At 37.6% G+C, this 27,887-nt stretch overlaps 1 protein-coding gene across 11 annotated transcripts in view; it reads left to right on the forward strand.

Annotated features, from left to right (window-relative positions):
- NR2C1 (nuclear receptor subfamily 2 group C member 1) overlaps window positions 1-23,613 on the forward strand; it is a 47,548-nt gene extending 23,935 nt beyond the window's left edge. For all 11 annotated transcript variants that reach the window (XM_071423269.1, XM_071423266.1, XM_071423273.1 and 8 more), the window contains 11 exons: window positions 2,691-2,772; window positions 4,706-4,885; window positions 6,821-6,968; window positions 7,078-7,168; window positions 8,858-9,042; window positions 12,349-12,511; window positions 13,894-14,015; window positions 17,037-17,176; window positions 18,684-18,821; window positions 22,446-22,551; window positions 23,057-23,613. In XM_071423269.1, coding sequence (XP_071279370.1) covers window positions 2,691-2,772; window positions 4,706-4,885; window positions 6,821-6,968; window positions 7,078-7,168; window positions 8,858-9,042; window positions 12,349-12,511; window positions 13,894-14,015; window positions 17,037-17,176; window positions 18,684-18,821; window positions 22,446-22,551; window positions 23,057-23,231 — 1,530 coding nt within the window. In that variant the 3' untranslated portion in view covers window positions 23,232-23,613. The remainder of the gene's footprint in view (window positions 1-2,690; window positions 2,773-4,705; window positions 4,886-6,820; window positions 6,969-7,077; window positions 7,169-8,857; window positions 9,043-12,348; window positions 12,512-13,893; window positions 14,016-17,036; window positions 17,177-18,683; window positions 18,822-22,445; window positions 22,552-23,056) is intronic.
- Window positions 23,614-27,887: the final 4,274 nt, after the last annotated feature.

Below are 27,887 nucleotides of genomic sequence, written 5' to 3' on the forward strand. Positions count from 1 at the left end.
CCTGCTTCAGCATGAAGTAGGAGGATACTGCATCCAGCTGCACTACAGTTACTGCATGTGCTCCACCCAGACACATTTATGCTGCTGTTACAATACATCAGTGGTGGGCCAGACTACATTCAGATAGCTGCAGTCCATTTAGTCTCATATCAAACACTTAAACATTGTGACCATAAACAGCTGCTTAAGGAAAAATGTTAAAAGATGGCCAAGTAAATAATGATCTTTTTGAGCATATCCTTTTACTTCCATTAGCTGATGATACAGAGGAACCTCCTGATTTGGAGACTGCAGTTAGACCATCATATTTGATAGCTGCTATTAAATTTAAATAACCTTTTTTTGTTATTTATATAGATCATGTAAGCTTTATTCTGTATAATATCCTATGGTGCCAAGAATATGTTAGATTATTTGACCATCTGAGAGAATTGTTTAATTAGGTGTCTCTTGCACTGGAAGATACTATTAAGGATTTGTGTGGGGGTTTATAGATCACTACAAAATCCTCTTTCAAGCAATCTCTTTTCAGCTGCAGACTCTTTAACTGTTCAGTTTGTGCTCTTCTGTGAACCAGTCCACTGATTCACTACCTACACGTTGTGTAAGCTTAAAAGAATCTCTGTATTATATAATATTACTATTTTTGAAATTCACAGTTCTTTGTAAATGGATACCCTAGGTCCTTGCTCCAAAGAATTTGATTACTGTGAATATAGGACCAGTAGCAAAAGCCAATCCTATTGAGAGGCACTGAAGCATGCTTAGTGTTATACACTTTGTATTTCAGATAAGCCTCAACAAAAATATAAACTAGTGGGATATGAGTAGTCAACATAAAAATTATTTTCAAAGACAACTTAAGAGATGAGAAGTATGCCACACTCGTTTATAAGGCAAAATTCAGGAAAAGAGGAAATCTGTAAAAAAAATTGAAAGCTGTAGTTCTGATTGTATCATTTGGGCAAAACAGATCAGTTTGAGAAGCAACAGGGTATTCTGTCACTCCAGTTAAATTGTTCTGTTGTCCTCGGATATATATGGGTAGAGATTTCCTTTGTTCATTTAAAATTTCGTGAAATACAGAGTACCATTCATTTGCCATTCACCTGCATTCCTTTGGGGTCTTTTGTATTTTCTCCCTCAAATGATCTTTCCATCTCCAATTTCACCTGTTTTCTTCTTCTTCTTCTGTAGCCTTCACTTGAAAGGCCCATTTGTTTGTTCTGCCAAAAACCTCTCTGTTATTGCACCTTATCTTTACATTGACTCATTTGGCAAGACCCTTTCTCCCATCATCTATTTTAACTTCAGTGGCTCTTTTTCATATTAATAATAAATTTTTATTCTTCATGTTCAAAGTCAGTTCATAAGTTCTCTGAGTCTGGGGTTTTTATCTCCTCATGGGCCGATTCTGTAGTCCTTCCTTATGTGGAACTTCCCATTTCAGTGCAGCTTTAATTTATGGAAGGACTTAGAATTTCTATTTTCTATAATATCATGAAAATACATAATGTTACTACTGGAAATTTGGAAGGATCAATAGGTTAATATTCTCTTAACTCATCATCTTATTTTTCTTAAAAAGTTGCTTTTTTATTTTTCTTAAAAAGGTGCTTTTTTAAAGAAAACATACTAGATGAATCTCAGAGACTGCATTGGTAACAAGGCTAACTAGAAAGAAGTATGCTTGTTAAACTTTCCTACATACATCATCTGTACTATGTTCCAAACTCTAAAAAGCACAATTTCTAAATTTTCTCTCTGGAGGAGAGAGTACTTTCTGTTTTGGTTACTTCCCTTTTTATCAGAGGTCATGTTCTGAACATGCAAAGCAAGAATGTGGAGTCTGGCTTCCCTTTAAGGCACAGTAGAAGTTAAAAACTCTTAAAGCTTCTAAACTATATTCTCTTTTGAATGAGAAGAACATTTTTTTCTTCTCTATGTCAAGATGATGTTTGGTTGTTACTTGTGATTTGTATGTTCCTTTTTTAAATGGATTTTTTTCTGTGCTTTATTTATGTTGTGGTGGGATAGTTTTCAAAGATTTAAGTGAAATGTTCTGGTGCCTGCCCTGTAGTACTGGGGTTCTAAAATTATGGGCTTAACAAAGCTTTACAGGTGCCAGAGATAAATGACTGAGACAAGACAAGAATATTTTAGTAATGTCAAACTGTCCTGAAAGCCAAGCTATATACCTGTTGGAAGTTAAAGGTTGTGTCCAGAATACATTTACTTTTGGTCCATATTTATGTGTATTATAAAAAAAGAAGGTAATAAACCTCTGTGTAGGTCTAGTAGCCTTTGCAAGAATTTTTTTTTGTTCCATCTGTTCAGTGCTTCCATCTCTTTTGTACTATCAATGAACCACTAGTATATAAATATAAAATTGAACAAATGGTAAGAGTATGCAGATGCTGAAAGTTTTTCAAAATGTCAGTCCATTTTGCAAAAGTAGTATTTAGAGAAATGAGATCTTGAATTCTTCTCAAAAGCATTACAAGTAAAACTCTTGTTCGCTCCTGAAAAGGGAGCACAGTGGCATGGCAGTATTAGATGTAATCAAGAAAACATGATACTTTGTAGATTTAGTCCCCTATCTTAGACAAAAACCACGAGCATGAGATATATTTTATTATTTCTAGATGGTAAGAAAAATAAAAATTAAATTCTTTCACACTTTTTTTCAGATTTTAACGGACAACTCCCCCAATGAACAGGGCCTAAATAAAGTGTTTGATCTGTGTGTTGTGTGTGGAGACAAAGCATCAGGTATTTGGTTTTTTCTTTCTTTTTTTTAAGGTGGTGCAATTTTATAAAGGCAGTTTAAAATTCTTCTGAAGCTGTGTAACAGTTTGCATGCATATACATGTATAAATTTCTATACACGCAGTGGAGAATTTCACTAAGTGGTACTCTAGTATCCATGGATAGAATTTATTGTTGTTTTACATAGAATGATAGAATATCCTGAGTTGGAAGGGACTTTCAAGGGTCACTGAGGTCCAACTCTCGGCCCTGCACAGGACACCCCAAGAGTCACACCCTGTGCTTGAGAGCCTTGTCCAAACTCTTCTTGAGCTCTGTCAGGCTGGTGCTGTGACCACTTCCCTGGGGAGCCTGTTCCAGTGCTCAGTCACCCTCTGGGTGAAAAACCTTTTTCCTAAAATATAACCTAAAATCTCCCTTACCAGCTTTGTGCCATTTCCTTGGGTCCTGGCACTGGAGGGAGTAGGTCAGTGCCTGCTTGTCCATTTCCTCTTGTGAGGAACCTGCAGACCACTGTGAGGTCTCCCTTCAGCAGGGAGCCAGCTTGCTAGAAAGTAAAATATATTAAATATTTTTTTCAAAAAATTGGCAAAGTTTTACATAAAAAATACAGTTGCTAGAGCTCTAAATACTTGTCAGACCTCACCCATCTCAAGGAAATTCTTGCCAAACTTAAGGCAAAGATCTGTTCGGTATGTTCTAATTGTTAAAACTTCTCTGACTCCCCAGAGGAGGGCTGGAGTCTCCCTTCAGGGGCTGGAGATCCAAGGAGGTTTTCCTCCTGTGCTGCCCTTGGAATATTGGGCAGTGGTAGTGACTCTGGGGAGAGTGCCATGTTCCTCTGAGCAGCTGCAGGTTTTGGGGAGCCTCCCATGTGACAAGCACTGTCATGAAAACTGCTTTGCAGATACTTCCAAGCTGGAATCCAAGAAGCTACATCAAAAGAGTAGGTGAAAAAGCAGCCCTGCTACTTTGCAGAATGAATATTCATAATCCAGCTGCTACTAAAATGTTTCAGACAATATTCTTTTAATACATATGATGCTTTTGAAATTTCACATTTTAGTAGTGGTAAAAAGGTTGTCATAGAGGAATCTAGAAAACCTGTCAGAATTTCTAGAAACTTCAGGAAAGAACCTTAAAATGTTTTCTCCTAAATTAGGTTATATTTGTGATTTATTTTGTAATGTGCCATATATATGTAAAGGATTCATAAATTAAAATTGTTGTAATGGCCAAGCATGCCTTCATCAATCCTTTTTATTAGTGTTTCTATTTTATGCAAAATCAAAATAATTTACTTCTAAAAATAAAATCTTACTTTTTGTAGTATATTATAGAAATTTTTATATTATACAGAAAACTTGCAGAACTGGTCTTCAAAAAAACCATTTTACTTATTTTAGATTATTCTTTCATTGATGTTTTACTGCAAGAACTATGGACATACCATTACCCTGTTAGGAAAATGAAAGGTGAAAATAAAGCTTTGAAGTGATTGCCTCATGCTGTCAATGCCATGTTTGCACTTTCCATTGTTGCGTTAGATTTAAGGCATACAATTTCTACAGCTGAAATTGTAATGAGAAATCACAGGAAAATCACTAGAGGAATGTATAAATTAAATTTTTTTTGCTATATTCTTACTGACCCATTTTCTTAGTGTTTTTTAACACTGCTGCCAACAGATAAGGAAATAATTTGATAAGCAACTTGCTTGTTTGTAAAATCTTGTTTAAGAGCTTTGAACTAGAAAAATAGTTCTTGGTTTTTTATGTTTTATAGCCCCAGTATATTTTAAGATCTGCAATGGGAAAAACAAGTGTTCCTTTTCTGGGTAAAATAGCTAATACTTTGTCTTTAATAAATGTCAAGTCTATAAAATGAATATGATACTGTAAAATTAATGTCAGGTTTTCTGTTGCTTTGTAACTAGGGCGTCATTATGGAGCAGTAACCTGTGAGGGATGCAAAGGATTCTTTAAAAGGAGTATACGGAAAAATTTGGTTTATTCCTGCCGAGGAACAAAGGACTGCGTAATTAACAAGCACCACCGGAATCGCTGCCAGTACTGTAGGCTGCAGAGATGCATCGCCTTTGGGATGAAACAGGATTGTAAGTCTGAATAAGAGCAAACTGCTTCCCCTGCCAGCTGCTTCGTGCTACAAAAGATATGCTTTGTATAGATACAAATTGTTATCTTGGTTACATATTTTTAAATCGTTGTATCTTTTTCCTCTTAAGGAAGTTTGGCGTGTCAGAATGTTAAATGCTTTCAGGTGTTTGCTTTAAAAGCTTAATAAGCTCCATCCCACACGATGAAAGTGAATGAATTGTTACTCCTATGTGGCAAGTATCAAACATGTCTGCAGTTTTTTGTGCAGTTCAGGTTAAGTTACTGAACTTTTTGAACTCTACTTTCCTTTCAGTTTTTCCACAACTGAGATTGCTGTTCACTTTTGGCAAAGCTCTGCAGAGAGAGTTATTCACAAGGCAGAGATCCATAGTGAGCTAAAGTTCAGTTCTTACCGATTCCTGCAGATTCCAAGTTCCTTTCTAGTTTTCCATGCATTAGATGTAGTGGTAGTGCAATATCACAGCAGTATCAGAATACTAAATACACAGAAAATCACACAAAACACAAATTCTTCAGACCTAATACTGTGACACTGTTGCAGTACATACAGTATTGGTCTTGTTCTCTGCTCTCTGTCATCCTGCACTTATTTTACTGACCCTCTTGAACTTCTGTGGACATTTCCTCCTTACAGCCCTGCCTCTGTCAGCAGAAATCAGTAACACAGGGGAAATTAATTCAGAAAGGGAGGAAAAGCTGGGGCAGTGAAAGTGGATCTTTACCCTCTAGTTCAGCTGGCAGTAAGTAAGAAAAGGCCCCTCCACAGAAGACTTTTTAAGCAGAGCAAAATCACTTGGCTTAGGGATCAGAAGGCAGGAAAATAATCTCTGGGTCATGGGGGAATAGTGAGTGAGAGAGAGGACTGTTTGGTGATAAGAAGTCTTCATTCCTCGGTGGGGTGGAGAAAGGAAAGGAAAGAAAACTTAACATGGTCTTGGACTGTAGCTCCCTCAGTGAGAGTTATTTGTCCCTTGAAGAAGCCTGGGCCTTTTCTCAGCAAAGTGAGAGCTACTGAGCACAGCATTTACAAAGGAAGATTAAATACTTGCCTCCATCTCCCACCCTTTAAAGCACTATTTGTGGGTTGCAGGCTGACTTCAATAGCATTGTCAATACTTAAAATTACAACATATGGGGTTTAAGATGCTTATCAGTGTAAAAATTTGAATAGCATCACAGTCTACTGCTATCTTGAAAAGTTTTTAATTTTTTATCTGAAGTTACACATTTTTCTCATTTCCACATTTTCCCTATAGAGGGTAATACTGTAAGTTTCATTTTAATGTTCAAAGCAAGATTATACATTTGTAGGCTAAAGCCCCAGTTCATTCCGCTTGTTTCACTGAGTTACTCAAATTTAAAAATCCACTTATTCTCTGAAGTCAGGACCCTGTGGGCCAGGGTCTTGCCCAGATTTATCTTAAATGGTCTGAACTCAACTTTGTGAATGTACCTTTCCCTCTGTATTGTCTGAGGTCCTAACTTGAGAAGCTTCATCAAGTGAATGAAGTTATATGGATTAACACAGACCCACAATCCATGGAAAAACATACCACCAGTCCTTTACAAAGGAAGTGAGAATGTGAGATAGTGAAACTGAGAGAATGAGAAGCTTTAAGCTGCCACTTTGATTCAAGTTACAAATGAGGGGATGTCTCCCTTAATTTAAACTTTAAAATGTTGCAATAATTTCCATCTCAGACTTTGACTACTACATCATTTCACTTAGAACTCATCAAGTTGGTGTGCTGGTTCTATCCAACTTGTTAGCTTGTGGTTATGGGATATATTTAATATATATATATTAGCTATTTTCAGGATTATTATTAAAAACAAATATTAAATAAAGAAAAAAGTATTACTTCTTATTCTGTAATTCAGGGTGATTTAATAGTTGGATATTATTTCTGTAGCTGTACAGTGTGAGAGGAAACCTATTGAAGTGTCAAGAGAAAAATCTTCGAACTGTGCAGCTTCTACAGAAAAGATCTACATTCGGAAAGATCTCCGTAGTCCATTAGCTGCAACCCCAACTTTTGTAACAGACAATGAAACAGCAAGGTATGTAAATTGTATTCAGAAGTGGCTATCTCTATCTTCTGGAAAAAAAAAAAAAAAAGATTGAATTTTAAAATTAATCAGAATTAAAACTTGTGCTGTTTTCTGTCAGATCAACGGGTTTGCTGGAATCAGGAATGTTTGTTAACATTCATCCGTCTGCAATAAAAAGTGAACCTACTGTGCTAATGACTCCAGATAAGGTATGTGATGATATGACTGATATAATAAGTAGAGCTAATTGCTGTAATTGTATATGTAAGGAGAGAAGGGTGTTCTATTTGGTTAAATTAATTTTTAAAACACTCCTTTACAACATTCACCACTGTCACAAATGTCTTCTCTTTACAAGAATCCTCTTAGCATCACACAGTAAAAACACTGAAAATACAACAAAGTAAATGCCCTTCCTTCACATTTTTAGGAGCCTTAAGGGCAGTATTATTTTAATTTTTGCTCTGGGATAATCCTGATACTTGCCCTGTTCTTTTAGACAAATAAAGTGAAGTGTTCACAACTTCTTATGGCACTATTACACACTATCACAGTGCCATGTGTAAATACAGTTGGATTTTTTTTTCTCCTGAATCGCTATTTTTTGGCAAAACTGATAAGATTTATCTCATCAACAATTTTATTTATGATCTGTTTTTCCTTTGTTTCCATTTTGTTGCACTTACTGATCCACTAAAGTCATGTGGTAGCCTCTTCACATATGCACAGTATTTGTGTTTTTCTAGCTGATACTAAATTACCTCATGTGAGAGAATGGATTGTAGGAGAATGGAGATAGTGCTGCAGGCAGTCTTGCCCCTGATAAGTTGCAGCTGTGTAAGACAGGTGACCAGCACTGAAGGAGAAGAAGCATGGAATGCTGATGTGTATTGACCAATCACAAAAGAGTAAAAGGGCAGGCAGGTGTTATGCATGTGAGAGACAAGGTATAAAGAGTTAGGAGGAGAGAGGTGGTGTTAGAACTAGCAGGTTGTGCTGTGAGAGGAAGTGGTCTATATTGCTTGGTACTGCTTGTGGGATTGTAACAGAGAGAAGGTATGAAGGCTTTAATAAACTGCTGATGCTTGCTACCATCTTTGGTGCTAATCTTTTGAGTCCTCTGTCAATCAGGGGAAGTTTTTAGATAACAAGGGACTGACACTGGTGTCAGTCGTGTGACCACTGTCCGTTTGGTGCCCTGTTTTAGGGGTGAGTGACAACACATGGTACCCTGTGTGAGGAGTGACCAACAGCACCCTCATACTGATTTCATGTATTTTGCTTTGCTTGATCTGTCTGGTGTTAGCAGCAGCACACTTGTCTGTAATAATGTATTTTTCTTTTCTTTTGCTGGGATAGAGTGGGACACATCTTACTGCTTCTCTGAGTTGCTAGACAGCACTGAATCACTTTTTTCCTTTGCAGTTTGACAAAGACGTAAACACCAAAAAGGCTACAGCATAATTCTTGTTATGCTTGTTTATAAAGGTGACTTTTCATGCATTCTTTCTTCTCATTCTCCTCCCCTGTTACTACTGACTCATTTACATGGCGAAGGAAGATGCTAAAAATATAATCTAGAGGAGTTTTATATTCCTGGTGATAGACTAGTGCATAGAGATGTGAAATCTTTCTGCACTTGCTTACCATCAGTAGTATTCTTTCTGAAAGAAATAGATAGCTATTACTTGTACAAGTAAATGTCAAAATATTCCATATTTTTGATGCAGTGTAGTGTCTGATGGCTGTATTGTGGTTACTCATGTACTGGAAACAGTTTTCTTACAGGTAGATCTTTGTATATGCTCTATTCTTTATTTATGTGAAAGCTAGGCTCTTCTCTTGCAGGCTTACTGCTGCCAATTATCTGAGAATTAAAAGCTGTTCTTTTCCTTTAGGTAGAAGCATGTCAAGGAGATTTAAGTACACTGGCAAATGTAGTGACTTCATTAGCAAATCTCAGTAAATGCAAAGATGTGTCACAAAGCAGTACAGAGCTATCCATGATTGAAAATTTGAGTAATGGAGATGCATCATTATCTGAACTCAAGCAAGAAGAACAAGCTAGTAGTGATGTTACAAGGTAAGGCATATTACACTTAAAAATACTATCCTTTTCAAGGTCTCTGTCAATTCAGACCAGACAATTAGTTAAATCATCACAATGTAGGAAATTTATCTGCTTTAAAAGTAATAGTAATATCAGCGTAAGCTCATGTAGAAGGTAAATGTTGTAAGATTCTTCCAAGTGAAATTAAAAGAAAAGTTCCATTAGAGAAATAAATCCTTTTAGTTGTTTGTACTTGAAAGTATAAATGTTAGAGCTGATTTTCTTACCTTTTGGTTGGCCATGCTAAGGTAGGTCTTAGGTCTTGTACTATAGTCTTAGTACTTTGCATCATCCTGGAAAACGTGTTCCTAAGAGATCTCATCTGTGTTAAGTGCCTGTAACTATTAATCACCTTAAAAGCTTGAAAAGCAATTTCCTCCTACACAAGAGAAGTTAGAGAATTCTCACTACCAATATTAATACATTCACTGAGTATCTTACAAACTTGTGTTCAGCACTGGTTTTAACTGAGCTATTGTGGTAAGCATATGTGTAAGATGTATATACAGAACATTCACAGTTTTTCCATGAATCACAATCCTGTCCTTCTTTGGTTGTCATTTCATGCAAGATTCTGACTGCTGTCCCAGCAATATTCTTTTACACACCACCCACATTTTACATTCTGTTCTGAGAGTGTGTGTGGAGTAAATCTGTTTAGGGGAAAAAGGTGGGCATATAGTGGCTGAAAAATCTGATTTCCCTTGTGGTCTCTACTGCTTTGTGTAATTGCAAGCAGATTACATTTTTCTGTTCCTTTCTTTATATACTGCTTAGAAAGTCAGTCTGACTTCTTATAGATGTTGTTTTGGGCCTTTGCTGTGTCCTCTTCAGTAAAGAATGTTAGAATATGCTGTGTAAGTGGTATTGTTACATGTGCTGATAGCCATCATTCAGTACTATGGCTGTTCAAAGAGATGTAGTAATCTTTCATTTGCTGGGACTTCCAGATGCTTATTTTTACCAACTACAGGGTTTCTGTTCAGTTCTACAAGTCTGTCTATAAAAGGCATCTGGGTCTCTCAGCCAGAGAGCTTGAAAGAGCTCTGACTTGACATACTCTTGTCAAGTAGGTTACCTAATAGCTGTACAGTGGGGAGGTTCTAGTTAAATATTGCTGTGAAAGGCAAGTTGTTATTCCAAGAGAAACTAAAAATTTCCTCTAAATTACTGAGTTCCCTGTCAGGCCCTATGCCAGCATGAGCTTACAGATGTGGATGTTTATTGAAGAAGAACAGTTTAAGGGACTTCAGAGAGCACTTTTCATCCATCCATGCTTTTCATGTATTTTATTCATTGCTTGCAGTACTGTTTCAGTTTTGCTGCAAGCAACCCATTGCTTTTATATTGTAATTTTATGTGCCTTGTTCTCTCATGCTTAATGATATTATTTCTTTACAGTTTATCTGCAGTCTTATATATCTGTTGATGACCAAGCCTGACAAAAAGAGAACCAAAATTATCTGTAGCAAAGGATATCAATACCATGTATTTTAATGTTGATTATGCCTCGTTTTCTCACTCTGTGGGCTAGATTTTTATAGCTCCCAGGCAAGCTTTGTTCTAGATTCTCCTTTTCATGGTGTTTTACCTTACAGACCTTGCTCATGGTGGGGCTTTGTGTAGGAAAGGACTCACATTGCTGAGCCACGAGGAAGCAAAGCTGCTACTGATGTCTGCTGGCTTACTACTGGCAGTTTATGAGCTAGGAGGGAGTAGATTTCTTTGAAAGCAACATTGAAGAATGACTTGGGAGGAAAGTGTCATGGGCAGACATGGTTAACAAGTGTACCTGCCCACACTATTTTTCTAGCACTCTTTAGTCTGTGCTAGAATAAATACAGGATAGTGACAGATGCATGTGACATGCACCTTTTGGGGAAAGGGGAAGTCTTGTTCTCTTAAATTTCTGTCCCTGCCACATGAAGAACCCTGCAGAGATCCTGGTGTTTCTTTAAAAGCTGTTACTGAGCTGCTGTGTTTGCCTGTTCTACCTAAGACTGCAGACTGAATTATGGAAGACCTGAAACTCAGATCTTCTAGCAGGAGTCCATAGTATAGTTTCTAGAGCTGAGCCATGAATGCCTTCCCTTTGTGCCAACTTTGTGCATACCCGAGACAGAAGATGGCCCAGGTATGTCTGTATAGTCCACTTGGGTATGCCCCAGTCACCCTGGTGTATATGCATCAAGGTACACAGGCTAGTGAGGACCAAAAAGGAGTTCATTGACCATCCCAAGCCTTGAGGCAGTGTCAGCAGCTCTTTCCCTGTGATATTTCATTTGGTTGTGCATAGTCATGTTAAACAGCTAGTTTTTTGGGTTTTTTTTTAGCTTGTTAGTGAATTCATGTAGCTAGAGAGAGTGTGGGGGTAGAGAAGCTGGCCAAGTTCTACACCAGATTTTGGAATTAAATCAGTGATTTTAGACTCTGTGGTAATAAACACGTCTATAAATTGAGAATGAGCACTACATACATCAGCTTTTGTAACGTTTTCTGGCCTCAGTGCATAAGTTTTTTGTGCAGCGCTGTATAGAAATGTTGCTGTTCCCAGGATTTGTCATCTGTCTGTAGGCAGTGTTGAAGTCTGTATTTTTGATTGAAGGTGTGTCAGTTGTAGTTCTCAGGTGTATTTATGAGCAGAAAAACAACATGTGATAATAAGCAGCCAAATATTGAATAATACATCTGTGCTTGTCCTGACATGTGCCCTCTAGCATCTGTGCTTGTGAAAGCCAAGAGTCACTGCCATGCAGCAGAGGTTACTAAGGGTTGTATTGAAAGCATGGGAGTACTCTCTATTACATATTTTGAAGCAGTCTTTTCAAATTAAGTTGAAAAATCTAACTACAACTCATGACTTTAAAAAACCAAAAATCTTACTCTGTTTCTGCTTCATATCAATAAAGCCTGTACAATTTATACATGCACTAAGTGACTGTAACAGCAGTCTGGTGATCATGTCCTCAAAACACTCATGCCAGCACTCTCAGTGAACATCACTAAAGAGATCTTGAAAAGCAAACTGTGATTCAGCAGCACAACCAATATGTCAAAACTGTGAATTTGTTGGCAACTAGTGTAAACAGGATCTGCTGCTAATTTTTGTTTCAGAGTTCGATGGAATGTCAGGAAAAGCATGACTACTGACTTTTATTTTCCAAATCTCACTCTTTGAAAAAGACTTCTATATACAGGTTTCAGACTTGTGCAGGTTCCTTTTAGATTGAAACGGTCTCTAAAATGAAATTTTCTTTTTGTTTGTTTGTGATCTTACAGGGCATTTGATACTCTTGCAAAAGCATTAAATCCAGGAGAGAGTGCAGCATGCCAGAACTCTGAAAGTATTGACACCAGTGCGCAGCTGCTTGGTGGAGAAACAAGCATGAACATTGTGGAAATAGAGGGGCCACTACTCAGTGATGCTCATGTAGCATTCAGGGTACTGAATACTGTCTTACTGTTGACTTTTTATAACTGTTTTGGCATAGTGATGTACAATAATGATCTGGCTAAGCTTTATTTTGAATTTCTTAGAGGAGTATTTGTTCAGGTATTAGCATTAATTTCCAGTTAATAAACTGCTTTTGTTCGCTGGTTAATTCTTTGTTTGGGAGAAAGTCCTGCACTCTGCGGTGGTTTAGCTGCACTGGTTATTTTATAGTTACTTACCTTAAAAATACTGGGTAAGCCATACAAAAGGATTTACATAGACAAAGTATTTGCATGAAGCAGAGTCAGCATTTCATTGCATGAAGCAGAGTCAGCATCCACATTCTCACTTGAATGGGTGGATCTGATGAAATCTGCAGCTGGATTTTGAGACCTTTAAGTCTATCTGTCACTTTCTTGTTTTTGTAGATACCCTATTTTAGCATGCTAGTAATTGACTTAAATACAGTTGCTGTGTTAGTTAGCCATATATTTTCTGGATTTATTTCTCATTTCACAAGGTTGCAGGAATTCCTTCTATTTTTTTTCATCCTTTATATCCTTATTTTTCATAGATATGACAAAAGGCTTGGTCACCTGAAAACTCAGTAATAGGCATTTGGTTAAACTTTACCCCTCTTACAAGCATCTGTTTTGATCATGTTCAAATGAACATCTCTAATGCAAATGTCAGCATTTTCTTTAAAACTGCATTAGCCAGAACATTATATTAAAAAATATTAATTTCTGAAGACAGAATTACATGTTCTAAGCTATTTTGGGTCGAATCTCTGTCTTCACATACGCAGGTAACATCACTAATTTTGCTTACTAACATTGTGAAGGGTCCTTTCTGATACATGTTGGTTATATTTTTTGTGAGAAGCTGTGTATTAGGTATTTTGCTCAAACATCAAAAGATTTCTCTTGTATTTCTTTGTAAAATATTAATTAAAAGTAAAATAAAAAAGATTATTTGTGAACTAGGATTCTCACACACACATTCTCTCTCTCTCCAGGAGTTGTAACTCCTCTAATGTAAGCAACTTCATTCCAGTTACAACGATTCTTCTCTCTTTGAGAATGTCTCAGAAGTTGAGTTTCAAGATTTTCTATTTCCACTTGTCCCAGACATGAATCTCTATGACTGAATCAAACTTTTTGTCTTTTTTGTTGCTGTGTAGTTATTTAAATACAAAGTTTAATGATGTGGCTAATAATGCAAAAGGGAGTCATTCAGTTTTGTTTGGATTATAACTTATTTTATTTTTTCATTTACAAGAAACTCAAAAGACTGATTTCTTCCTAAATGTATTATGAAGAAAGTAAAAGAACTCTTACACTTTCTTCTTTTTTTCCTACTTTTTATTTCTTTTTTTTTCTTTTTTGCAGCTCACCATGCCTTCTCCTATGCCTGATTATCTTAATGTTCACTATATTTGTGAGTCTGCCTCCAGGTTGCTTTTCTTGTCCATGCACTGGGCACGTTCCATTCCATCTTTCCAAGCTTTGGGGTAAGTGTTCCATTTATTCACTTACGTTGTGCATATGTGCTTTTGAATTTCTGGGTCTTGCTGGCTTCTTCAGAGACTTGTAAAAATATAAAACTACTAATTAAACCTGTTATAAATCTTAATTGTAAGGTAAATTTTCTGAATTAAAACTACTCCCAATCTGAGTCCAAATTCAGGACTTGGTAGGGTTTTGAAAGAAAAATGAGTAGATCTAAAACAATCAAACGCCCTCACACTGCTGCTTCTTAAAATATTTTGAGAAAATAGGAATTTCTATCAGCTTTTTAATAGCTACAGCTCTATGCTTCATCCTGATGCTTATCAGGCAATCACCAAAAAGAAGCTCCTGTCTGAATCCCCAAAATTTTTATCCTTATAAAGTGAATTAGTAGTAATAATCTTGCCTTTAATAACCTACATGAAGAAAATGGTTTGCTAGATTCAGCAGACATTCAGAATGAAATTGTCTAGTTTCAGAAGATTTGCCAAAAATAATTGGCTCCTGTAACCATAAGGTAATTCTAACTGTTCTTTTTACAGTTTGTATAACATCCTGCTTCTCCATCAGAATTCAGTGTATCACTTTAATACAATTTTGTAGTCCATTGCTGGTCATCATTAAAAAAAAAATGTCCAAACTGCATGGGAAAAACTGATTTATCCTATATTCAGAAGTAATTTTATGAAGATACATCAAACAAATAAAGATACTGTATCAGGTCTGACACAAATGGTGAATAAATCATGACAATTTGTTCTCATCTCAGTGTTTCTGTTTAATTCAATATCAAAATAGCGTGTGACTGTGGCAGCAAAGAGAATTCCTTTTTTAAAATGGGGGATTGTCCCCTTTTCTAGGAAAGCTGTCAAAAGCAGGATGATCTGTGATTACCATTTATGTTTATTCAGATGCTTCAGCCAAATTATTCTACACTTTTTAAGGAAAGATACTGCATTGTGTGTAATTAAGCCTTTGTGTTGGAGAAGGACAAAGGAATATTGTATAAAGTTAAAGAATAGTAGGGGTAAAAAAATAGGTAAGTATGATGTTTTGTTCTGGTAGAAATTGTTGACCTGCAGAATTACAAAATGCATAGCAAATAGACATAGTACGTTATGTCAAAAGGTTTTTGTTACAGAGAGACAACTGCAAATTAGTACAAATTGGTATTCTAATAAGAAATGGGAATTACTTCTTAAAAATAAAATATGGTACAGAAGACCTCTCTCTCCAAAAAGATTTAGCAAGAAAAATCTGCACCGGCTCTTTTTATCTGTTTTTTCACAAAATATTTTTCTGCTTAAAAAAATGTGGAGGAGTAAGCTGCCATAATAGTGTTAATATTCACCTGTAATAGCATTTATAGACCCAGTCAACATCATGGGCAACAGTATATAAATAACATAAATTCTGTTTTTCTTTGAAGCACCTAAAATGCAAACTATTTTCAAGTGGAGATTTATTTTAAATTAATGCACCCTTTATAGTTGGAGTACATTATATCCTATAATTTTGGCTTTCAGTAGAGTGACTCATTTCACTTCTAAACTGAAGAGAAATTCATGGAGCATGATGAGTAATGGTTTTGTAAGGAAGATGGATAATTGTACCTAGGTTGCTTCCTCCTCAGGCAATATTCTCCTTTAGTCACAGCAGGATAGTTGCCTTTGACCTAATGATGTAGTTAATGATGCCAGATATTGATTAACTAATCTTCCTGCATGGGCATCTTTGCTCTTAAGAGTTTCCTACTGAAACCGTCACCAAGCTAGTAACAAGCTGGTTATGGTTTTGTGAGGCTGCTTAAGCAAAGTTAAAAACTGGCTCTGGTGTAACTTTGATCAGCCATAAAGATGCTGTAGTTGATATTTTTACCTACACACACGTATCAAGAGTAGCCAGTACACCCTATTGTCAATGGTGCTCAGCACGGTCCCTCTGATTATGTTAAAGGAGATGAACAAAGATGTGACGAATATGTGCAGAAGCTGCATGTACAGTATCATGTCTACTATAACAAGAACTTGATCAGAATGGAAATATTGCTCTCAGTAAGCTCTTTGTAATCCAGTTAAGGACAAGTCTGTGTTCACCAGTCTTTTGGCATCTTAGGATTGCACTAAATCATCAGAACTGTTCCTGAAGATTAAATCTGCATTCTTCAAAAATCCATTCCACTGTATTTTTGTAGTTGAAATCCTAGCTTTAATATGCTTTTCTTCTTGGATAGATCTTGTATTTATTTTAAATTTCCATTATTTGTATTGACTGGCTAAAACTGAAAAGTTGTACCTGAATTTGGCTCCTTTCTGGTGGGATTTGCTTTCTAAGGTACTGAGCTCTTGTTAAGCTCTGTGAGTTAGAGCTGCTTGGCATAACTAAAAGTTAGGTTACTAATATCAAAGTGGCTGAATATGAATTGATATATTTTATTTTAAGCTGCAGCAAATAAATCGTTATGACTGGTATTTATACTTCGAAGTCCGTATTTCAGACCTTATTCCAAACTTGAAAGGGATGCAGACAGTAGCAGCCAGGAAGCTCAGAAGCTTGATCACACATGTTCCATGTCACCTCTATCTTTAATTAAAAAATTATACCAACCTGTCAGTTTTCAAGTGGAAAAAAAAAACCCAAAACCCATGAGTCTGTTCTATGTCCACAATACAGGAACAGTGCAATCTTTTTTTGCCCATGCACACAAATGTTGTCCCAAATCCTAAGAAAACTAGTATGATGGAGTACACTGTGACAGTTGTAATTTACTGTAACTTCAGCTTGCTTTTGTAATAGAAATCTGTCTCCTTTTAGGTCACTTAAACAAAAATGTATTGCTTTATAAAAGTCACTTTATACAAGGTATTTTAATTCTAGCATGCAAAGAAAAATGATGCAGAACTTCATTTTGGTGTTGGTTGTAATGATTGAATTAGATTGGTGTTTTATGAAGTGTTCTTCAGATTTAAAAAATGTGTGAATGCAAATGGCTGGTTTTATTAAATTATTGTGCTTTTTAATAGACAGGATAACAGCATATCATTAGTAAAAGCCTGCTGGAATGAACTTTTTACGCTTGGTCTAGCACAATGCTCACAAGTTATGAATGTGGCAACGATCTTAGCTGCTTTTGTTAATCACCTTCAAGGCAGTTTACAACAAGGTAAGGTGTATACTGTGCACATTCCAGACTTGGGGAATTACTTGATATTTTTTAAGCTTTGAAGTGCACAGAAGCTCGCTATTTATTCTTCAATTGTTATTGTAAATTTACTGTTTAAAGAATTTCATGTTAGTATTGAAACAAAAGGATACTAGCAACTACAGTCCCCAAGATAGAATATTTTAGCAGTTTTGCAAAAGTCAGCTATGGTAATATTTTACTCCAAATAAAATTTTTTTTTAATTTTTGTGTTTTGTATTGTCAAATAGTGTTCTGCTGTCTGTTAATATCATCAGCCCAAATTAGGAATATTTTGGGCAGCATCAGTGTTAAGAACACAGGAGTACTGGGAATATGTTTCCTCTGTATGAAGGATACAAAGTAAAGAATGACCCACCTGTCCTTGTTCTTCATAGCTGTGACACAAAGCAGCTAAATGCCGACTTGGTGATACAGTTCCTTTAGATAACTTGGCTTGTTGACTTCCTTGTATTAGTTTTAGTCTATGTGGAAGTCTTCAACAGATCTCCACTAAGTACACTTTGTTCCTTGGTAATCCTATGTCCTGCATCTTTGGCATATTTTTCATTTAAATGAAAGACATATCAGTTGGGTTGGCCTCTTTTATGATAAGGTAATTAAAGAATTATTTCCAAGGGGTTTTTGTGATTTAAAAACATCCACAAGATCCTCCTGTAAATAACAATAGCTTAAAACAAACGGATCAAATAGTGAGATGTACTGGAACAGCTAACAAATCTGATTGTCTCTAGCAGATAAAAATGGAATCTGGAAATTTTAGTCTATGTAATATTAATGTATGTTTACCAGAAGGGGTATTGTAGTAACTAGTCATATTTTTATCATTATTAAAAATACATATTTCTGCCATTTAAACTGGGAATCCAGGTTGACTGCAAAGACCAGTTGTGCAGTCTGCCAGCTGCAGTATCTCCAAGAGATACCAAGTTTGTGGAGTCTAGAGACTCTAGTTGGATGGGTTGTGGGTTTTGGGGCTGCTTTGCTATTGCTGACTCAAGGGGAACAGCTCTACACCAGCACGTTCCCCCCTCAGTGTAAACCAGGGGAGGTGAATAGTACTCCTTTCCCAGCAGTGGCATGGTCTCTGACTAAACCACCCACAAAGCTGGACACGGTCCTGCCATGTGGCACCTGATCCTTAGGCACAGAGCACAGGTCAGCATTAGCAGTGTAATGCTTTACTTATAAGTAGTTTCTTCCTTCCTTGGTCATTTCAAGCTCTAGCCCATGCCTCATAACTTGGAAGCATTAGCAGGAAGATCCTAATTGGAAGAGGTGGAAAAAAAGAGAGTTAATACTCCCTAATTGCTGGTGTCAAGATTATTCAGACCTAATAGGAATTTTTACATGGCATAGATTTCCCATTGTTTGAATCTAATAAAAAATATTTTTTTAAATTCCAATGTGAACACATTTTTGCACGCATGTTAACTTGGGAATTTTTCTTACGTGTGTCTTGATTTAGATAAGCTGCCAACAGACAGAGGAAGACTAGTAATGGAGCATGTCTTCAAATTGCAAGAGTTTTGTAACAGCATGGTTAAACTGTGTCTGGATGGGTATGAATATGCATATTTGAAAGCAATTGTCCTCTTCAGTCCTGGTAAGTAATTATTCCAAATGTAACATTTTAATCTGTGCTATTTATTTCTGCATACCTGTTTCATTCTTTGCAGTTACTGCCTCATTTGTTGAGCAATCTTGGAAGGTTTGTGAGGACTGTAGGAAGAGGAGGGTTAATCTTCTAATGTAAATAACTGAAGGTTGCTTTGGGGACTTTTTTGCAGGGAGAGACTTTGATTCTTTTTATTTGTAGATTTTTATTCGTGGCTGTGCCACTTACGCTTTCGGTTGTTTTGGGTTTTTTTCTTTTCATTTATTTATTTATTGCTTTTAATTCTGTGCCTCCTTTCTGGAGTACATTTTCTAAAGACCTGCAGTTTAATTTTCTGAAGTGTTGCTCTTGCACATCCAGATCAGATAGATTGAACTTGGGATTTTAATATATGAAAAACTATCTGGGCATCAGTTCTCACATTCAGAATTACAGAAATATTACCTCTCCCCCACACAGACAATGCATAAGCATTTCTGGCAAATGAGCACCACAAGCATTCACTTATGTTATTATTTCTGTCTTCTAAACAGTATTTGCTTAATGTACTCTCAGTGGCATTACTAGACATACATTAGAAAGTGAAGGTAATATAACTTTATTTCCCTTCTGGGTGATTAGTGTACAATAGGGAGGAAAGAGTCCTCTGGTTATGGTAGGTACTTACTGAGTAATTACATTGTGTATCTCATATGCCTGGATGTAGAAAGATACAAAATTAATTTTCTTACTTGGAAGTTGCAGAATTAACTTCTCACAAAAGGCGTTTAGGTATTGTATCAGCATCCTGCAGGCCTTAGATTTATCATTCAAAATTGGGATTTAATATAAAGCCAAATCAAGTCTTTTGATGAAAGAAAAATGTGCAAATCTCAAGTACTTCCTCTGTCTCCAAGAGTTTTTCACTCTCACATTTAGAAAGTGTCTTCAGTTACTCCATTTCACATTAGAATGTGTTAAAAGCACCAGCAGCTTCCTTAATCTTGTTGTTCTGCCTTTTGTAGATGCTGATGTCCTGTAGAAAAGATTGGAGTGGATGTTAAAATGCTCACAGAATCTTAATGACCCCTGTCAGTAGTGTAGGACATGGAGGAGATCTGGGTGTTTGGTTCTTGTCAGTTCTGTAGGTTTATTAGATCCAAGAAGAACTTTCTTTTTGCATTCAGTTGCAGTTCACCCTTACACAGAAAAATAATTTGAGGTGAGAAAATCTTTTAGAACTGGGACACTTCCAAAATGTAAATTTTAAGCAGGTTTTCTAATATATAGAATTCATATATTGTGGGGTTCTTGCTTTGCAGTTTCCCTCAGATTTTCATGATCTTTTCTATATCTACCTGTAAAATGGCAGCATCAGCAGGAATTCATGGTATTCATCAGTGTGCAAACAAAACCCTGCATATCTTACATTGTTACCTACATATATATATATATATATGTATTGCAGTAATGGAAGACTTCTGAGATGACAGACATTCATGCAAATAAAAAGTGGTATAAGTAGAGTCAGAACCCTTCAGGAAAGATGATAAATTTCCAGAGGAATTCCTATTGTGATATTTTCCTATTGTGGATCACTAAGGAAAATCAGATTCTGGGTGTTTTACTCTAAGACATAATCCTGCTGTCAGTCCTTATGACCAGGAGAGTCTTGCATAGTGGTTCTGTGTGTTTGCTTGTACAGTTCACTCTAGCACTGCAACAGTTTCAGTTTCCTGATAAGCAGGACTCACCATTAAACCCACTAAATTTAAACACAATGTTAAGCATGCTTGAAAATCTTTGCAGTTTTCCTTTTCTGCTGAAGATTGAACAGTTCCAAATACACCATTATTACAGAAGAGACCTTCTCTAAGTGGATGGTCAGAGGGTGTTTGCTGGTTTAATTTTAATAAATAATACTTGCAGGAGATACAATTCTCCTGCAAGTGTTCTTACCCCAAAATAATCCTTTTCATGGCATACCTATACAAAGAACTGGTAGAGGTTACTTCAGGAAAGAAACAAAATTATGGGAGAATGCCTCAAGTTCATTTTTTTAGAATTATGTCCACTAGGATTTATGATAGAATCCTCTGGCCTGTGTGGAAAAATCAATCCTATAAGACACAAAAAAAAAAACTTCTTGAGGAACCTTGCACTTGCAAAGTAGTATTTACCTATTTGTTTAGTCTGAAGTTTGTGTCCTTCCAATTATATTTGACAACACAAAAGGTAGAACAAAAAATACTTTGGAAAATATTCTAGTCCAGTCACATGATTGAGAGAAATTTTCTTTAGCTGATGTTTTCAAATTCACATTACTTATGAGTAGTTGCTTTAATGGCAATGTGTTGTCAAGACTCTTGATCCTTAAGCCATATAACAAAATCTTGCTACATGTGAAAGTCATGTTTGAGGTACCTTCAACAGAAGGGATGACCTGGCAATGACTCACAGGCCAGAAATAATAATTGCAGGGATTTTACTGCTGTGCTGCAGGATGGGGCTGGCCTGTGGATGCAGCAGAGCCCTAAGGTAAGAACCGCTGCTTTAGTAGGCCCTGGCGATTCAGCTGTGCCAAGCCAGCTGTTTGATTGCCACAAGGCAGCCTTGGACAAGGAGATTAGTGTAAAGGGTGTGCCAAGACAACTTGACATCTTTCTAAATGGCTGCAAGTGTACAAGCAGTGGTCTGCAAAGTACTCTTTCCAGAAGTTGACTTCTTGCTGTGTTCCTGACATGCCTCTAAAAGCAGCAGCACGAAGTCATGCATTTTGCATGTCAACTCTAACTCTTCACCTACGTGATTTGTCGTGCTAGTATGACAGTAAAATTTTTGCATTCAGATAGGTGGATAATAAAATTACAGACCATGTAGAGAGTTCAGAATTACTACATAATAATTTCTGAGAGTGACATGGCAGTTAAGTTGATGTCCTTTCATTTTAGCAACACTTACATTTTGAGTAAGTTCAAATCGCTGCTAAAAATGATGATTAGCACATTAGAAATTTTTGTACCAAATGGTTGAGAAAGAACAGTCTGCTACATACAAGCCTATCTGAATTCAACAAGCATTTGGACAATGCTCTCAGGCACATGGTGTGATTCTTGGGGTGTCCTGTGCAGGCCCAGGAGCTGGACTCAATGATACTGATGGGTCCCTTCTAACTCAGCATATTCTATGATTCAATGTGTTTTGTACATGTCTTAGGAAACAGCTCACAGCTTTTTATTCTGCTTCTTCCACTGATCTTAATTTTATACTTCACGTTTCACCTAAATATTACTTGTGCATCCAGTGTTCCAGGAGGTGTCAGTGTGTTGAAACAATCCTGTTTTACTGCTCCACAGAGAACAGAATTGTATCATCAAGACTGACATAAACATTGTAAGCACTGAATTTATTTCAACTCTTTCAAATGTCTGAGTTTATTTATGGAAAGTTAAGTAAAATATAAATGTAAAGAAAGAGAAATATAAGGAGGTAAAGTAGTGTTCACAACTAAAACTGAAATTGCTGCAGCTACCACATAAGTATTTCAGTATGTTGGCAACTGGATAGTCTGTATGGATGTTAGTTCATTTTCTGTAGAACGAGTATAACAAAGAAGAGGGGTTTTTTTTTCAGATCACCCAGGTCTAGAAAATGTGGTACAGATTGAGAAATTTCAAGAAAAAGCTTACATGGAGTTCCAAGACTATGTAACAAAGGCATATCCGGATGATACCTACAGGTCTGTAAACTTAGATGCTTACTTGATTGATTCTCTTTTCAGAATCACTGATTTGTACAGTTTTTCGTGTAATAGATATATACATCTTCTTCTTACCTCATTAAAATTAAGGAATTACCTTTAGAGCACTTCAAATATTATGCATGTGGTCAAACATATTATGTGTAGTATTTTTCATCTCATTATTACTTTCTAAAATTCAATATCCAAAATAAATATTAGTAGCATTCAATTTGAATTGCATCTGTTTGGAATATTTCCTTATTTAGTCTCAAATCGAAACATACATAGTACACGTAGTTGACAGATATTTGCACATTACTGTTCATAAATTTAATGCTATTCTCATTTAAATATTTAAGCCTTTAATGAACTAGATATGGTAAACTTTGACCAGTAGTGTCCCTTGTAATTTTTTTCTCTTCTTTTGCCAATAATATCATGGAGAACAACACCAAAATCTGTGATTTGCTGAGTAACACTTTTCACCAAATTTATTTTCCAGGCTATCTAGACTTCTTCTGCGATTGCCTGCTCTCAGGCTGATGAGTGCTGCCATCACTGAGGAGCTGTTCTTCGCAGGACTGATTGGCAATGTTCAGATTGACAGCATCATCCCATACATTCTGAGAATGGAGACAGCAGACTACAACTCTCAGATCATAGGTCATGGTGTGTAAAAGGAGCAGTCCAGGATTCTGTACCATGGCAATCATGGTGATGTAAATGCATACCCTGTCTCCAAGAGATGGTCATAAGCCTTCCAGTGCACCTTTCCAAAGAAGGCTCATATTCCTCCTTTCCAGTACACTTGGGAAACGTGGTGGAGTGTATTAGGATATAGGATCCCTTCCTGTTCTTCATCTGTCTTCAAGGACTTGTAAATTAACTTGATATCTGAAGAAGGTCAAGAATTGTCCATCCTATTTTTGTAGGTAGACGGACTTGGAATATTTGTTTATGAAGTTCAGGCTTATGAGGAAACTGAAGAAGCTTTGATTGAACTAAGGTATCTCAACTTAGTTTGATGTTTTAGACAAATAAATTAACTTTCCTCTCTGAGCTTTGTTTTCAGTGTTTTGCTGCTAGTTCTTTTTCACGTATCAAATGAAAAATACATAATCAAACATCCTGAAAAGGCCAGTTTCCATGCAGACAAGACCCAGCTTAGTTTTGGCTGTTATTTTGAAGAGTGATTTGTTTCCTGCTGAATTAAACACTGGATACCATACCCCAAGTGCAGGGAAATGGAAGACGTTCACATTTAAAAATATTCTGATGTTAACATTGATGCAGCTGATCAAAAGAGAAGCAGCACAGAGTCAGTGGTGACTGTTTTGCAGATGCAACAGAATACTATATTTTAACAATAATGTGGTAGACATCAACTGGTTTATACTATGAAAAACTAACGGAGAAGTGTATACTGCAGGCATTCAAAGACAGCATACTTCTGCTTTTTCTGGTCTCAGAGCTTTCTCACACTACCCCTCCCTCTTTAACACTCAGTGCCCAGTGATGGAGGCATTCTAGATGCCTCAAGTTTTGTCCATGTCATGATTTTTTGTTATGGTTAGCCTTTGGCCATGTCATTCTCTTTTCCAACTAGTCCTGTACGATTACTTTTCAAATTAGTTTGTCAAATCCAGTGTCCTTCCATATGGGAGCATAGCCTCTGCTGCTTTTCCTTTACTCATTAGAAATGGGTCTAGATCCTCCATGCATGTTGCCTGAATCATACTCCATAGCTCCATCTAAGGATGAGTTTAAATAGTCTTCTGTCTTGAGGATGTGACTCACATGACAAGTAACACTGACATGTGGTTGCTTCTTGCTTCCTTTTGCAACAGGAAGTTATGCACCCCTGGCATGTTTATTTTCTGCTGCTTAAAATGAGAGAAGTATCCTAGTGAAAATGATGGTCTTCTCTAGACATTAGCATTTAGGATTTTCTGAATCTTGGGTCAAGGCCAAGTTCTATTTAGCATGACCCCTTTCTTTCTCTGGCAAAACTGAGTGAGGAAGAGCCTGACCCAATCAAGAAACACATGCCTGCACCAGAGATTGCCTAGCCAGAGGATCAGATTAAATGGAGGCCTTTGCCAACTCTGCAGTGGCAGTTCCAAGGCCACCCTAACAACCAAGAGACTGCAAGAGGCTTGGGTTATGAAGTTCTTGAGTTCTGTAGTTTTTTCTCAGCATCTAAGGATCACTACCAGACAAAAACCCTGAGATCTGCCTCTGACCCTGAATTTCTGTGTTCTTCTCAATTCTACTGACTGAGCTGCTTGGATCTTTCTCTACCCTAGTTCCATAATCGGAGACTGTATCATAGAATCACAGGATCAGATGATGGTTGGGGTTGAAAGAGGCCTTAAAAATCATCTACTTCCAGCCGCCTCTAGGGACAGGGACATCTTCCACTAAACCAGGTTGCTCAGAGCCCCACTGAACCTTGCACTGAATGCTTCCAGGAATGGGGCATTCACAGCTTCTCTGGACAAGCTGTTCCAGTCCCTCACAGTAAAGAATTTCTTACTATCTAATCTAACCTGCTCTCTTTCAGTTTGAAGCCATTCCCCCTTGGCCTGTCACTACATGCTCTTTAACAAAAAGTCCCTCTCCATCTTTCTTGTAGGCTCCCTTCAGGTACTGGACGGCTGCAGCTGGGTCACCCTAAGCCTTCTCTTCTCCAGGCTGAACAATCTCAGTTCTCTCAGCCTTTCCTCATGGAAGAGCCCCAACAGCTCCATGGATGCAGCCCTGCAGGTGGGGTCTCACAGGAGCAGAGCAGAGGGGCAGAATCCCCTCCCTCCTCTGCTGCCCACGCTGCTTTGGATGCAGCCCAGGACACCTTTGGCTCTCTGGGCTGTGAGTGCCATTGCTGGGTCATGTCCAGCCTCTCATCCACCTGCACCCCCAAGTCCTTCTCAGCAGGGCTGCTGTCCATCTGTCCATCCCCCAGCCTGGATTGATACCGGGGGCTGCTCCAGGTGCAGCACCTTGCACTCAGTCCTATTAAACCTCATGAGATTCCATGGACCCATTTCTTGAGCTTGTCCAGGTCCCTTTGGATAGCATCCCATCCTTCAGGTGTGTCAATCACACCACTCAGCTTGGTGTCATCAGCAAATCTGCTGAGGGTGCACTCAACCTCTTCTTCTATGTCATTAATGAAGATGATTACACTGTCTTTATATGGACCCCACATGCCAATGATGTCCCTTGGGATACTGAGCCACTGAACACTACCCTCTGGTTGTGACCATCCATCTTTCTTACTCATCCAACAGTCCACCCATCAAATCCATCTCTCCAGCTCAGAACGAAGGATGTTGTGGAGGACCATACTACACAATTGGTCATATCCAGTCCCACAGATCAAAGCCCTTAGTGCTTAGGACCCCTGATGGCATGGAACAATGTGTGTGGGCCTTTGCTGTGCCTTTTCTGTGTTGGAACTGGCCATGGCAGCTGAGTTCTTCTCATGTTACACCTTTTGACGGTTCTATGGTTCAAGTTCTTTATCTGTTTCCTGGAAAGCTGTATGAAAATGACTGTCCTGTACCTCAGGAGGTGTGCATCTCATCAGTGGAGTTCATGTAAATTTGAAGGACTGTTGCTGCCAACCTAAGGTGCTTGTTCTCTCCCCACAAGTTAGAGGCCCATTTTTGATCTGTAGGACCAAGTTGCAGATTGGAGGCCGATCATTCTCCAGTTCAGCTCTCCTCAGAAATTCTGACTGTGCTTTCTAGTCCCTTGCTATCCCCAACCCACTTCTGACCCTAGCAGGCACAGGAGATTTACAGTCCTCTACATTAAAAGTTTAAAGGAAATTGACAACATATTACTTCTGAATATGCTGGAGATGGTTTTCCAGGCATTCCACTACTCTTGGAAGAGTTTTACTCTAATATTCTCCAGATTTATTTTTTTATTTATTTTTTTTTAAACCCAGGTAATAGTAAGATGAAAATAAAAACCTCTTTTCCTTTGTAATAAAGCACAGTATGCAAATCACTCTCACATCCTTGAAGAAATTTTCCACTCCATAGCTTGAGCCTCAGATATAATACGGAGTTCTTTGTTTAGAGTTGACAAAAAGGTTCAGCTGATGCAGCCTCTCATGTGGTACTGTCCAGTTTTGGAAACAGCTGAGAAAATATCAGCGTATCTAGAGATGTAAATTTTTAGCAATTGAATCCCTCAGTTCAGCCATCTTTATTGCTGGAAGAGACCTTGAAAGATCTTTCAGTCCAGCCTTCCATGGGAGCAGGACCCCAGAAGAGACAAATTATCTAGTACCCTGTCCAATCACATCTTGCAGTGATTGCTCTCAGCACAGGAAACGTCTATTAATCAAGATTGTCAAGACTTCTTAAGGAGAGTGGCCTTGGACCCATGTCAGCCACTTGCCTTAATATTCTAGGGTGGATTTCTTCTGAGCCTATGGATTTCTGTGGGTTGAGCTCTTGCAAGAGGCTGCAGACCAGCTCTTCACCTACTGGTGGGTCGACACATCCATTGTTGTAGATACTTGATCCAGTGCTCTGCAGTCCAGCTGTGCTGGTAAAGATGTAAAAGTAAGGAAGATACTGAGAAGCTCTGCCTTATCAGCATGACTAGTGAGTAGCTTCCCTGCCTAGTTAGGCAATGGCTCTGGATCTTCCCTGTGCTTCTGCTTACTACTCACATATCTGTAGAAACCTTTCTTGTTATTCTTGACATCTTTGGCCAATTTTAGTTCTATCTGAGCCTTAGCATTCCTGCCCACATTTTTGCATGCCCTAGCAAGGTTTTTACTGTCCTTGATGGGTGTTGAGCTGCCTTTCCATAGCTAGTATGTGTCTTTTGTTTGTTGGTTTGTTTGTTTGTTTTTTAATTTTAATTGGACCCTGTTCAGGAGGGGATGTCCTCAGAATCCGTTTTCTCTGGATTCCTGTCCTCTCTTTGTGCCCTAGTCTGTTTGAATGCAAGTTAACTTCAGTTACAGATGGACTGCAACTACCATGCACTGCTGGGTCAAGACTATGTGCTTAGGATGTGTTAACTCATAAGCACAGAAACCTTGGTCATGTTTCATGAGGTTGTTTGAATTCAGGTGTTTGTATATTGTGAGGGCCAAAAAAAACCCTGCATTTTATGATGTTGGATACCTCTGACATTTGGACCTCTAAAGAGCCAAAGTGCATACATACCACACATAGCAAACAGCTCTGGCTACTGGTAAGTGACCTTTTTTTCCCCCCAAAGTTTTACATTTTTATGATAATAAATTTTCAAGATTGATGTAAAGGTGGAATGCAGCTGATCTATGCTGCCTGCCAATTAATCTG

The sequence above is a fragment of the Agelaius tricolor genome, unplaced genomic scaffold (genome assembly GCF_023055355.1).
Source record: "Agelaius tricolor isolate 1412-34295 unplaced genomic scaffold, bAgeTri1.0.p SCAF_3, whole genome shotgun sequence".
NCBI lineage: Eukaryota > Metazoa > Chordata > Aves > Passeriformes > Icteridae > Agelaius > Agelaius tricolor.